General features: G+C 39.6%; 1 protein-coding gene across 1 annotated transcript in view; it reads right to left on the bottom strand.

Moving 5' to 3' along the window:
* Window positions 1-13833, bottom strand: part of lrwd1 (leucine-rich repeats and WD repeat domain containing 1) — a 44349-nt gene that overhangs the window by 25313 nt on the left and 5203 nt on the right. The window contains exons 6-9 of the mRNA XM_080040377.1: window positions 13228-13338; window positions 11979-12356; window positions 11296-11413; window positions 10252-10355 (exon numbers count right to left, since the gene is read on the bottom strand). Coding sequence (XP_079896503.1) covers window positions 10252-10355; window positions 11296-11413; window positions 11979-12356; window positions 13228-13338 — 711 coding nt within the window. The remainder of the gene's footprint in view (window positions 1-10251; window positions 10356-11295; window positions 11414-11978; window positions 12357-13227; window positions 13339-13833) is intronic.

Below are 13833 nucleotides of genomic sequence, written 5' to 3'. Positions count from 1 at the left end.
GCAGATGGCCCATCAATTAACACTCTGCAGAGGACCACACAATATTCACCACTTCTCAATTGTGACTCAGTGTAGTTTTAAAGGGTAGTAAAACTCCAGTAAACTGCACAGTAGAAAATTGTTAGCTCTTTCTACTTGACCAAAGTTTCACTATACAAGTGGTGGACACTAACTAAGTACTTTTACTTTAGTTTTAAGTATTTTTAACCAATTATACTAGTATTTCCATTCAATGCGACTTTTGTCATTTTAATTTTACATGTTATGCTTTTAACACTTATACTCTATTTAGTACACTTTTATATGTTTATTAACTTCATATTCTTGAGCTTTGTCACCATACTAAGAGCGCACCACTGCCCTGTTAACTGATGCCATCACGCCATCCAGATGACTCTCTCTGGCTGTGGCTCTGGGTGGGGGATGGGGGATGGGCAGTGCGCAGGTGCAATACGCACGCGAGCCGCGGTGTCCTTTGAAGCCGATGGCCCATCAATTAACACTCTGCAGAGGACCACACAATATTCACCACTTCTCAATTGTGACTCAGTGTAGTTTTACAGGCTAGTAAAACTCCAGTAAACTGCACAGTAGAAAATTGTTAGCTCTCTCTCTACTTGACCAAAGTTTCACTATACAAGTGGTGGACACTAACTAAGTACTTTTACTTTAGTTTTAAGTATTTTTTACCAATTATACTAGTATTTCCATTCAATGCGACTTTTGTCATTTTAATTTTACATGTTATGCTTTTAACACTTATACTCTATTTAGTACACTTTTATATGTTTATTAACTTAATATTCTTGAGCTTTGTCACCATATTAAGAGCGCACTATGAACACCATGCATAGAGAGTAGCACATATTTAGCTTATCACTTGGTTTACATAATGGTCAGGCAACTTTTGAGAACTCTGCCTGCACCATAGCAACTCCTTAGCAACGAAACTTCTCAAGTTATACCTGCCATCAGAAACCAGCTTGGAAAGGTGTCAGGGGCAAGCCACAGCCAGCCTCCAACACACAGTCAAACAATCAGAAATAATGTATTTGTTTCCATATAACACTATGTCCCACCATTTTAACTTCAGTCTTACTGGGGACGCTTTTTGAGAGCTCCATGTAGGCCGACATGTTTCTGCTCACTCAATTTAGATAATTAACCTTTAAGCTTTGAAATAAATCTTCTACTTGTTTTTCCTTCTAGACCTCTGGTTAAAAGAACACAAAAATATTTTTCCTAACACTTTATACTTACAATCCTCTACATTTTAGAGGGAAATACTGTAGGCTACTTTCTAAACCTTTGCTCTTTATTGACATAGGCCTAAATCATCTAGATGCAGTGTAGTTAGTTTGGCTGTACTAAATATTTGATAGATTCAATAGATTGAATCTAATAAATAGTACCCTCAAGTTGTTGACTAAATTAGCCTATGTATTAATGTTTCCATTCATGGACACAAGCAAGCCCAGGCCTAGATTCAGAGAGCACCTTGGAAGCCCATTATATAAAATGAAGCTATTTGTTTTTAGTGGTAATAGTGACCAAAATGAGTCAACATCACACAGTAGTGCTGACAACCATAGGGCACATGCTTGTCAAATCCTTTATTGTAGAGATTGGGTGTTAACGGGTAAGGCATAACTATGTCAGTCTGTGTAACCTGTTGTGTCTCTGGAGGAGTCAAGCTCATAACAGGCATTTGATGTGCTGAGGACTGAGATTGAATTGGGAATCTAACTTATTTTATGAAGCATTGGCAATCGGTAAAAAAACATTCAGCCCTCTTTACTGCTTTTTCTGCCTGCTGTAGTGTTGTTTTGGCAAGATCTACACTTATTTCTGCTTGTTTCATAAATGCAGAGAAATCAGTTGTCTTTGGTGGAGAGCTATCATAACTTGCGAACATGCCTTTTCCTGCATAACAGCTGACCAATCTATGAACCTGTCTAATCATTTCTTTACCTTGCCTTTTAGGTACTTTTGTTTGCCATCTCTGAAATGTTCCTGCTAATACCAGCCCAAGGGAACATGATTTACAGTCCTTTCATCCATCCAGAATTTTATGCAACATATTTAATACAATCTTTTCTAACGACCATGCACATAGAAAATTGTGAACATGACATATACATTGCCCTTATGACACTTTAAACTACAATAGCAAAGTTGTGATTATACTGTTACAAGAAAAAAGTATAAAAAATATGCATATTTGACATTATCGTCGGGTAAATGGTAATGTATAATTGCATATTATGACTTTGATCGAGAAAAAAAGCAACCGCATAGGTATTAACTGGGCTATTGTAGCGTTTTAACCCGTATTCACACCAAAGATATTAGCAGGCCTCTTCACATGCTGCTTTATTCACATACTTCCGGTAAGCCTACAACCACGCATGACCTTGGACAATCTCTCATGGAAACTTAAAACTCTTTTCGACAAAACTTGAGTCTGTGAATTTTGAGTGTGGCTGATATGACTCTGTCCTCTGACTGCAGTGTCTCTCAGCTGTCTGTCCCTGCTCTGAACACCCTAAAAGGGAAAAAAGTCACAATGCCACATGCCACTTACTACAAGCAAGCGATCCCATTTTTCCAATTTTTTGGTGAAATCTTGTGAAACATCTACTGTTATATTTTGCTTTACCTTACTGAATCTATTGGTCTATTCCTGTCTCTCCCTCTCTTTGTTGTAACAGACAACGTTACATGAGGCCTAATGTACAATATCAGCATTTAACTTACCCATTACAAAAGCGAAAAAAATATATGTTATTTTATCATACAGAATGAAGACTTTTAACAACTGACTTGCAGATATGCTCATCATGCACTGTCAACTCATACTCTAACCCAAACCCTTTATACATTTTAAAACCTCTCATCTTGTCTCTGCTGTGCTGCTGCATTGCTGCTCTAAAACATACAAAATGGCTTCAGTGATGCATCTAATGCCTCGTTTACACCTAGTAGAGCGGGTCGGGTCGGAGCGGCTCAGAGCGGGACAGCTCACTTTTAAGATTCTAGGTGGTGTTTAGGCTGAACTGCGATAGCCCCCGCCAGAATGTGGGTCAAACTATCGGGCTGTGGAACAATTGTGGTCAAGCCAGCAGTCTCTCGTTTTTTGCTTGGTCAAACCAGCCGCTTCTTTATTTATTCCCCCGTTTTGTGAGCGTATTATGACGATAGGCCTAAATGTACAGAGAAGGCCCGGTGCAACCAATAGTGACAGTGACCGAACAGCGCTGGCTGCGGCAGAAACGTGACATCGTAGAAGTTTTATATAGGCCTACTATCTATGAGTGAGACACAGTGTAGCCTTTATAGGTCTGTGAGTGTAGCCCACGGATTAATTTAAAGCTCCCATATTATACACTTTTCGGTTCTATTATACACCATATTATATGGTCTTAGTGGTCCCTAATACGTTTTTCTTTAATTGTTTGCTGAAAAAAACTTTCAGATAATTTATTGTACTATGCTGATGTTCAGCTAATCTCACAATGGCCTATTTTTTAAAAAAGAGTTGCAGGTCCCCTCGTAAATATACAATCTTTGAGCTCTCCCCGCCCCCTGTCCGGAAGTGAAGCCAGATACGCCTCGCCCTCTGTCTGTCAGGGCCGTGGACCAATAAGAAATAGGGGTGTGGGCTGCACAGTGGAAGCTTCTGGCTTTACGGTTTGTGAGGTCAGAAAAGGGGATAATTCTGACTGGAGTGTTTTTGGGGGGAGGGGTGGGGGTTTCAGAAAAGGGGAGAGTGAGAAAAGGAGAGATTGTTATTTTCTTTAATATTTTGGCAGTCTCTAGGCACACCGTGGACGCATGGATATGTTGGAACACATTTAAAAAGTGCATTTAGCATAATATGGGACCTTTAACAACGAGGAAAAACACCACACAGTAAACAGTGCTGCGCTCACATTTTTCGCCAAAGCACAAGACTCTCTTCACTCTTACCGAGGTGACTACACTGTGGAAATTATTATTTCAACCAATAAACGCATGGCATTTGTACCTCCGCCTTGTCGGCACCCTTTCAGGCGGCCCTAATATCCGTACCCTACCCAACTTTTGGCAAATGGAAAGCCAAAATACACATACCAACCCACTCCGACCCGACCCGCTCTACTCGGTGGAAACGAGGCATAAGGTAGGCTAGGGCTCAGTATAAAGTTATAGTTACAGTATAAAGATTGCCTATTGTAGAATTAAACAGGAAAAAATCCACTTATTGGTCACTATGTATAGCATTTGTGCAGAACACTAGTGGGGTTTTCTAGTACAGCTGATAACCTAATCATAATTTGACCCAAACCTTATAGTACTTTGGAAATAATTCAATTATAATTGAGAATGTATCTGCAAATCAACTGCTGTGCACCGTGTTCCCCCTTCACACTGTGATAATCAGAAACAACAGCAAGTGATGAGCTCAGAACTCAGGAAGACAGTGAAAAAAGTTAGGAATAACTTTGGTAATACTGTGTGAGCAAGACAGAGGGGCCTGTGTTCTCTGACTGTTTAAGGATGCTTGATTTGTTAACAGAAATGTGCAGCTGTTAGCTGATAATGTTAACCGTGAATTGTCAATAAAGAACTGCTAATTGTTAGCCGCTAACATTGACAATGACACACTGATTTAAAAAGACAAATGCGAGCCATTTTCCACTACAGTGATCACTGGCTCCAGTGTTGGTACAATGAAACGTGATTTGTGTAGCTAAATATATGGATTTAGCTGATGTATTTAAGTGTTTTGAAATGATGCTGTTTGCAGAGTCTGGCAACCTACAAATACATGAAATTACTTGCATGTGGTTACTTTTAACACAGTTGAACGGTCATAGTTAGGTTTTTGCCACCACTGAGTAATTTCTTACTAGAGATGGGATAAACAGTTCTCTTGACTGAAATGCAATCCTCGAATGCAACTTCATTGTCCAACAGTGCAACTGAATGCACCAAGAATGTTAGTTTGATCTTTTGATTGGTGCCATGCATTTGGTTTGGATTTGAAGAGAAGCTTTGAAACGTTTGCCGAAGGAGAAGACGAGCAGTATGCACCTTTGAGGTAAGAAGACTATATTAGTTTTGATATGCAATAAGTTTGGCTAACACCTTTGCAAACTACTGTTAAAATGTTCTTGCTTCCATTTGCATGGAACATTTTGTGTGGTTTGAGGAATAAAGAGAACAAATTAGTCTGTCTTCCTACTATGAATTGTCTGAAGCATGAAGGCATGTTTTTCAAACTGAAAATGTGGTAATTAAAGCTAACTTCAGCTAATGAACATGTCTGTCTTTTCTTTAGCTAAGCCAGACGTAAAGTAAAGTAAGGTTATCCATAATTAATAAATAATTAAATTAATAATATTACCCTTTGCGGTGTATTAACGATTATCAACATTTTCCGCTTAAACTCGCTTACAACACAGACTTTGATGAGCTACTGATGTGACACTAAGGTGTCATAGGCAGTGTTGGGAACTATACTTTAAAAAAGTAATTAGTTATAGTTACTTACTACTTTTTCCAAAAAGTAACTGAGTTAGTAACTGAATTACTTTATAATAGAAGTAACTAGTTACCAGGGAAAGTAACTATTTGCTTTAGCCTACTGTAAAAAAAAAAGTTGCTATAGGCCTATGTCAAAGAAAAAATATTTTTCTGAGCAGTTTTCACAAGTCAGTTGAAATGAGTTGAACAGACAGGTAGAGCTACTTGTAGGCTACATAACTTTCACTATTTATTGCACATCAACAGACAGCAAGAGGTTTATCCTGCACTTCAAGTATTTTGTTCTCAGCAAAAGTAGTAGAGGAAACTGCTGAATGTACCTTGCTGATCTGCTATCACTGGATTCACTTCAGGTGTGTCGGCTAAAACACCACTTAAGGCCAAAAACATCAGACTATGAAGCATGAGACGATGAGAGGAGGAGTAAGGATTTATCCTATGTTTATTTCCTTCTTTAACATGCACAGCAGCATACAGATCCCAGGAAAAGAACAATAGCAATATTCGGCTTGTGATGACACGCTAAACAGCTGTTGCATCCGGCGAATTACGTCCGTTTAATAACGTGCATAAATTATAATTTATAGACGTCGAGAAACTCCATGCACTTACTCACAAGGGCGATGCAAACAAACTCAGGGAGAGCACGTTTCAACCGTGAATTGATAGGTGGTTACTGCGGCAACGTGCACGCTCACACAACAGAGAGAGAAAGAAAAATAAACTTCACTAAACAGGCGCTCCGGCTGACTGACGTGACGGCGCTAACTGACAGTTATAATGTCATCCACACTGAATAAAACACAACTTAAAACACTATAACAATCGCTTATCTCGTTGTTAACCTACCGTTCTCCTTACTAGCAGTGTGTGTAGTATGGAGCCAGGGGTGCGTTCGGATTAGTTCGGAGTCTTAACACAGTTCAAACAAAGCAGGGCATTCTCACCCTGGAACAGAGATAATATGTCAGTTATCATAGGAGATAAAGATACTGAGTCCAATTTAATCGGCCGATTATAGCACATCTCCGAAAAATCGGCAAAATGGCCGCCGATTTTTTGCCTTTTTTTATTATTTTTTTATTTAAGCAATCATGTTGAGTGAGATAGGTACCGGAGGTAGCATTATAGCCGCAGCAGGTGTGTTGTAATACATTGGATTCATTCACACTTGACAGTTCCCCCTGACACCAATAGCAGAGTCATTGGTCATCTCTTGACTGTTAATAGTAGTTGATATTACTATAGTTATTATATAGAATTTATATAGTGCTTTATTGGAGGTCATTCAAAGACACTTAACATCAAACATATAGAAAATCATACTTATAGAAAAAGAAAAGAAAATACAGACAAATTACAGATAAGGTTTGGAGTGGAGTCAGGTGTAATTATGCTTTCTTAAGGAGGTGAGTTTTGAGTTGACTTTTGAATGGGTTTATTTAATCTGAGATGCTGATCTTTGGAGGGAGGGAGTTCCAGAGGGTTGGGTGCAGTTCCATAAAGTGCTTAATGTCTGAGTTTAAAAATGCGTCATTTCACTTTAGACATATTTGTAACACTTTATTTTTTTTAAGATAATAATGATGCATATTTCAATAAATAAAAAGCTCCTGTACACCTATCAACAGTAACAAGTATTTATATACATTTAAGGGTTCAAACAAGTATTTTTTTAAATATATATTCATGGGATTTCTTAAAAAAAGAATCGGCATCGGCACCCAAAAATGCATATCGGTCGGGCCCTAGTAAAAATATGCAAAATATTTGATTATGTACAATAGTTATATCAGCTGCCTCCCCGAATGCTATTATTTATGTTGTGCAATAACAAAAAGAAAGGTTTTGGACTACATTAACAGAATGGAGTTTTCCTCCTTAAAGTCTGTCTTCATCACAAAGTAGAGAGTGCTTTATATATTTAAAGTACAATGCATTATTTTATGGATGTTTTTACATACACTAAGCCAGCATGTCAACTCTCATTCTTATTGTTTCCAAACAGGTTTAACAAGGACATTGAGTTCATGATTGGCCACAAGCCCAATATTTTCTGGCAGGTGACATGGAGGGTGATTATTCCACTCATTATGGTCTTCATCTCGATTTTCTACTTTGTCACCCAAATCTCCAAGAGTCTCTCCTACTTTGTGTGGGACCAGGACACGGTAAGTGTGCTCTTTGTTGTATTTTTTAGCCTGAAGACCATTTTAAATGTGGTGTTGGGATCATGACTGATGGAGAATCATTCCAGGACATAATTTGTGTTGTGCATTGTTGTGAATTGTAACGTTTTATTTGACTCTCACCATAGGAGAGCTTCCCTAAGGACGTCCATATCCTTCCTGGATTTTCATCATCATCTCTAGTCTGGGTGGAATTCCCTGTTCATCAATCCCAGGAAGGGCCCTCTTCAAGTATTTTTTCAGGAGAAGGGGTTTTATTGTTGTTAGTGTATTATGTGTATGTTCATCCAGGGAGTGGAAGGAACAAGGCTGGCCTTCATTGTGTTTACAGAAACCATCACCAAAATAAATGCCTGGTTCTCCAATCTGGTCTGTCGTCTTTTTAAAAAATGGCCCCATGTAGGACTAACTGGTAACCTGGAGTAATGACTGATGTGTTCAGCAATCAGGTGAAGGAGAAGGGAGTGTCTCCCGCACAGTGCCAACAGGTTCACGCTGCGCTTTGCATGACATACGTGTTTTTATTTTGCTTCCCATGTTAACACGACCGTCAATACAACCCCCGTGTCAGTATGGAGCTGAGCTGCGCCAAACTGACACTCAACTGACACACAGCTAAATCAGCTGTGTGTCAGCTTGAGCCTATTCTTCTTGTGAGCCGCACGTCCAGCAGCAAAAATACAGTAAAAAAATTATGTTTCACATCGTAGGCTAGCCTACATGCCACATTACGGTGCATTGACATAGGCTTACATATCATAACCATATGAAACAACAATAATTTGATGTTTTCTACTTCATTTAGGCTAGATGTATGCCTATTTCTTTATAATTTTTAACTCCATATTATATTAATGATATATTTCGCAGTTTTCACTTTGTGCTTCCTGCTTCTCTCCACCCCAGAATGTCTGTCCAATGAATGAATGACCTCAGATCACGTGTGGTTTTGCTTCATAATGCTGGTTCACTTGCAAAAGGGGCAATATGAAAGTGGCCCACACCAAACAAAAAAAATCTCAATTATATTTGGTCTGGACCAAAGCAAGTGAACTTGCGGACTTTCCCAGTGTGAGTGCACCCTTAGGGCCTGTGTCCACCAAACACGCTTTTAAAAGGCGGAGCGCTCCGTGCGCTGCTTTCAGCGCGCCCTGTGTGTGCACCAATGGCTGGTTGAGCAGCACTTTTCTTCAAAAGTTCAACTGTTTTTAACAAAAAGTGCTCGGAGCGCTCCGCATAAAAGCGCAAGGCGCAGGGAGCGTTAAACCGCCGCGGGTGCTTTTTAAAAAGGCGCACTGCATGCGCGTCCTGCCATAGAGAATCCATTGCAAACAGGCACTCCGCCTTTTAAAAGCGTGTTTGCTGGACACAGGCCCTTAGACTGATAAGTATACGGAACCCTATGATGTTTATAGTATTCAGCTGAGCACTGGATGCTACAAGTACAGAATATTATTTTATATTTTACGTGTTAAAATGGTCAGTGAACATTCTAAGAAGTGGGAATTGACAGGGTTGTAAATAGTGCTATTCTTGCTTAATATACAATAAACGGATTCTAGTAGTTCACTAAAATCCGTCCATTAAAAAAATGCATTTACCGGCTCGTTCAGTGCTTAGCTGGAGCCCTGATATTCACAACATTGTCACATGTTTTATTAACTGGTGGGAAAATGTTAAAACTATGGCAAATCTATCTTTCTAAACTGGAAAACAGCACTAAATGATTCCATTAACATAAGATAACCACAAGATCTATAATTATATAAATGCACAAATGTTGAACTTTTTTCAAAGCACAAAGCTGAGAACTGTAATGAGCGTACAAAATGAAACAAATGCGAATTCTATTAAATTCTCATGAGATTAGAGGCCCAAAATGTAATAATTAGGTAACAACAATTCTATTAGAAGATAATAAACACATTCTTATGACAAAAATGGCACTCAGTCACATAGAAAAGTTCACACACTGAAAAACCAGTGCGGATGGGGACTTAGTTCATATACTGTAATACCAGGTTTGGCCACCAGGATTGCTCTAAACAACACACAGTTTCCAAAAAAACAGCCTGCTGGGGACTTTACCCACACACTGCAATACCAGGCCCAGCCTACGGGATTGCTGTAGAGCACACACAAAGTCTTAAAATCCTGCCCCCTGGGGTCCCTTCAGGAAACTTCACCAGCCATATCAGAAAGTCATTTCCTATCAAGTGGATGGGTTCGCACCGTGGGGACCACGTTTTTGTCCCCATGGTGTTTCATGGTCCCCATGGTGTTGGTGTGTATTCAGGTCAATGTCCCCACCGTGATAGATAAACGAAAGCACACACACACACACACACACACACACACACACACACACACACACACACACACACACACACACACACACACACACACACACACACACACACACACACACACACACACACACACACACACACACACACACACACACACACACACACACACACGTCCTCATTTAGAGTGAGGTGTTGTAGACTAGAAGAGAGTAAACATATCAAACCTCTCCGGGGACTTTGTATTTCTTCATGACCATTCCAGTCTCACAGTCGATCACACAGAGAGAGTCTCCTCCACAGGTCGCCACCAGCCGGCTGACTGCTCCTGCTGCTGGGACAGACAGACAGACAGACAGACAGACAGACAGACAGACAGACAGACAGACAGACAGGAGGCAGACAGACAGACAGACAGACAGACAGACAGACAGACAGACAGACAGACAGACAGACAGACAGACAGACAGACAGACAGACAGGAGGCAGGGAGACAGACAGATAGGAGAGAGACAGACAGACAGACAGACAGACAGACAGACAGACAGACAGACAGACAGACAGGCAGACAGGCAGACAGGAGGCAGGGAGACAGACAGACAGACAGGAGGCAGAGGTTAGTTATAGTATTATTACAATAACACGGTCATGGAAAGATTTATTTTTTATTTATATATATATATATTTATTGCAGTTTTTTTTTTCATAACACACTCAAACAAACAAACACCTCTACTGTCACAACACACAAAAAAAAATCAAAAAACAGAAGAGAAGAGAAATAAAAGAAAAAAGACATTATACTTGTGTATGGAAACTAATTTTCGCGCGAGAGAGAGAGAGAGACAGACAGAGAGAGACAGAGAGAGAGAGAGAGAGAGAGAGAGAGAGAGAGAGAGAGAGAGAGAGAGAGAGAGAGAGAGAGAGAGAGACAGAGAGAGAGACAGAGAGAGAGAGACAGAGAGAGAGAGAGACAGAGAGAGAGAGAGAGACAGAGAGACAGAGAGAGAGAGACAGAGAGAGAGAGAGAGACAGAGAGAGAGAGAGAGAGAGAGAGAGACAGAGAGACAGAGAGAGAGAGAGAGACAGAGAGAGACAGAGAGAGAGAGAGAGACAGAGAGAGAGAGAGAGAGAGAGAGAGAGACAGAGACAGAGACAGACAGAGAGAGAGAGAGAGAGAGAGAGAGAGAGAGACAGAGAGAGAGAGAGAGAGAGAGAGAGAGAGAGAGAGTGAGAGTGAGAGTGAGAGAGAGAGACAGAGAGTTTAGTACCGTTGGTGTCGGGCAGAGGCTGGAAGGAACAGGCCCAGAGCTGAGTGCTGAAGTCCTCTTCACTGTCCTGTTTACTGTGACACTGTAAGACATGCAGCGGCTTCAAGACTACTGGAGCCTGGAGGGGGGGACAGAGAATATTCATAATGTATGTATCGTTCATATTGTGTATTGTCTGAATATTTCGACTTATTGCATTGTATTTGATGCTTTGCTTTGGCAATATTGTTTTTTTTTCATGCTAATAAAGCCCATTTTGAATTTGAATTGAGAGAGTGTGAGTGAGTGGGTAAGAGAGAGAGAGAGAGGGAGTGGGTGAGTGAGTGAGTGAGTGAGTGAGTCAGTGAGTGAGTGAGTGAGTCAGTGAGTGAGTGAGTGAGTGAGTGAGTGAGTGAGTGAGTGAGTGAGTTTCTGACAGTAGCAAAAATAGCTTTCAATACTAAATATTATTTTTTAAAGGGCTGTCGGAGCATATGTAATTTTTTATTTTTTTTAGGTTTTACTTATGATTGGTGATTTATAAAGTACATAAATAAATCACCCTTGGATCAATAAACATTATCAGATCAGATGCCTGACCAGATTTAACACCTTACAGTCAAAATGTTTACTAGCTAAACTTAATGCTCTTATAACTCCAAGAAACAAAACTCTTTATTATTTTTCAGCAGTGTTGAAGTTACCTGTGTCTTGCTGCTGCATCTCTGTATTATCGGCATCGTTTTAACACCTTCCTCCTGTTTAAGCCTCGCCCCCTTCTCCTCTTTAGCAGGCCTTCCTCTGGGGCGTTTATTTGGGGTCTGTGCCTTGCCCTCTGCCCTGCTCGGGGTAGTGGGGGTGGATGGGATAGAGGGGGTAGGCTCCTTCTTTCGAGGGCTCATCCTCACCCCGCTAGCCCCAGAAAGTGACTGGATTTTGGGGTTGATGCCGGATGATTTTCCGGGGCTTTCTAGAACCGGGGATGAAGGAAAATCTCTGCGGAACTTTTTGAGAGGCGTCAGACGGATGTTAGAGTCCATCACACACACAGGCTGTTTCCTCTTGGAGGGAGTCGAGATTTCCTGGGACAAGTGAACGCAACGTGTGAGCTTCAATAACTTCTAAATAATTTATACAACAGTCTGAGGATTTTTTGTGTAGAGACATGGACACATTACCACATGAAAGAAATTCTGTTTTAATTTTTAAACAGTTGGCAGTTTTTTTTCTAAAATGTTTATAATTTTTCTTAACCTTTAGCATTTAAACGTTTGGACGTCACACCCATATTGCAAAGAACATGTTTTTTAATGTCAGATGTAGGATGTAGTATTATAGTATAAAGAGAGAGTGTGCAGACTGTTTTTATCTCAAGAGAATTGGATGCTTCTTCACTGTGAAAGTCTATGGACACTTAAACCTGCAGTGTGTAGAATTTTGGGTTTTATTTCCTAGAAGATTTTGTAGAAAGTAATTATAATATCCATAAGTACATTTAATTTAGTGCATAATAGCTGAATTTTTTTTTTATTATTATTTCTTTTTCCTTTAGAAAGGGTCTCATATATGTCCATATTTCTGCATATTTTGGACCAAGGCCTAGTGCCGCCATCTTGAAAGTGTCATAGTTGGAATGTCATCAGGTGCATTGTTTAAAATTTAGAATTGTTCTTGTCCTTGAAGGCCACTGTAGCTTCTGTTATTATTCTAAAGGGTTGGGGTTACCCAGGGAGCGTTGCATTCTAGAACTTTGTAGAACTTTCTTGATGATGTCATATTACACACTGCACCTTTAAAGGTCATCTAACGTGGACATGTGGAACTATCTATGCTCAACTGTAGTGTTCTCTCTGTTGTTTGTACTTTGTGTAAACATTTAAAAATGGTATGAATAAAGAGTTAAAAATAACAATAAGAAAAAAAAAGAGTGTGTGATTTGGAACATGGTCTTACTTCTTCTTCTTCTTCTTCTTCTTCTTCTTTAGTTTCAGAGGACTTGTTGCTTTCTGTTTCTTCCTTTGGGTTTACCAGAGAGTTCAGATATTCTTTGGCCATAATCTCCACCTGAGAAACAGATAGATACAAAAATATGACCAAAAGCAACACATCAAAAGTAGGTTTTGACATTAATAACATGAGTAAAATATTTTGTTTTTCTATAACATGTATGTACTGTTCAAATACATTGAGAAATATTAAAGGTGCAGTGTGTAATATGACATCATCAAGAAAGTTCTACAAAGTTCTAGAATGCAACACTCCCTGGGTAACCCCAACCCTTTCGAATAATAACAGAAGCTACAGTGGCCTTCAAGGACAAGAACAATTCTAAATTTTAAACAATGCACCTGATGACATTCCAACTATGACACTTTCAAGATGGCGGCACTAGGCCTTGGTCCAAAATATGCAGAAATATGGACATATATGAGACCCTTTCTAAGGGAAATAATAATAATTCAAAACATTTTTTCAGCTATTATGCACTAAATTAAATGTACTTATGGATATTATAATTACTTTCTACAAAATCTGCTAGGAAATAAAACCCAAAATTCT

This window comes from Ammodytes marinus (assembly GCF_949987685.1).
Source record: "Ammodytes marinus genome assembly, chromosome: 14".
In the NCBI taxonomy this organism is placed as follows: domain Eukaryota; kingdom Metazoa; phylum Chordata; class Actinopteri; order Uranoscopiformes; family Ammodytidae; genus Ammodytes; species Ammodytes marinus.
Note: the sequence above shows the minus strand (reverse complement) of the source record. Positions and strands in the feature narration are given on the sequence as shown.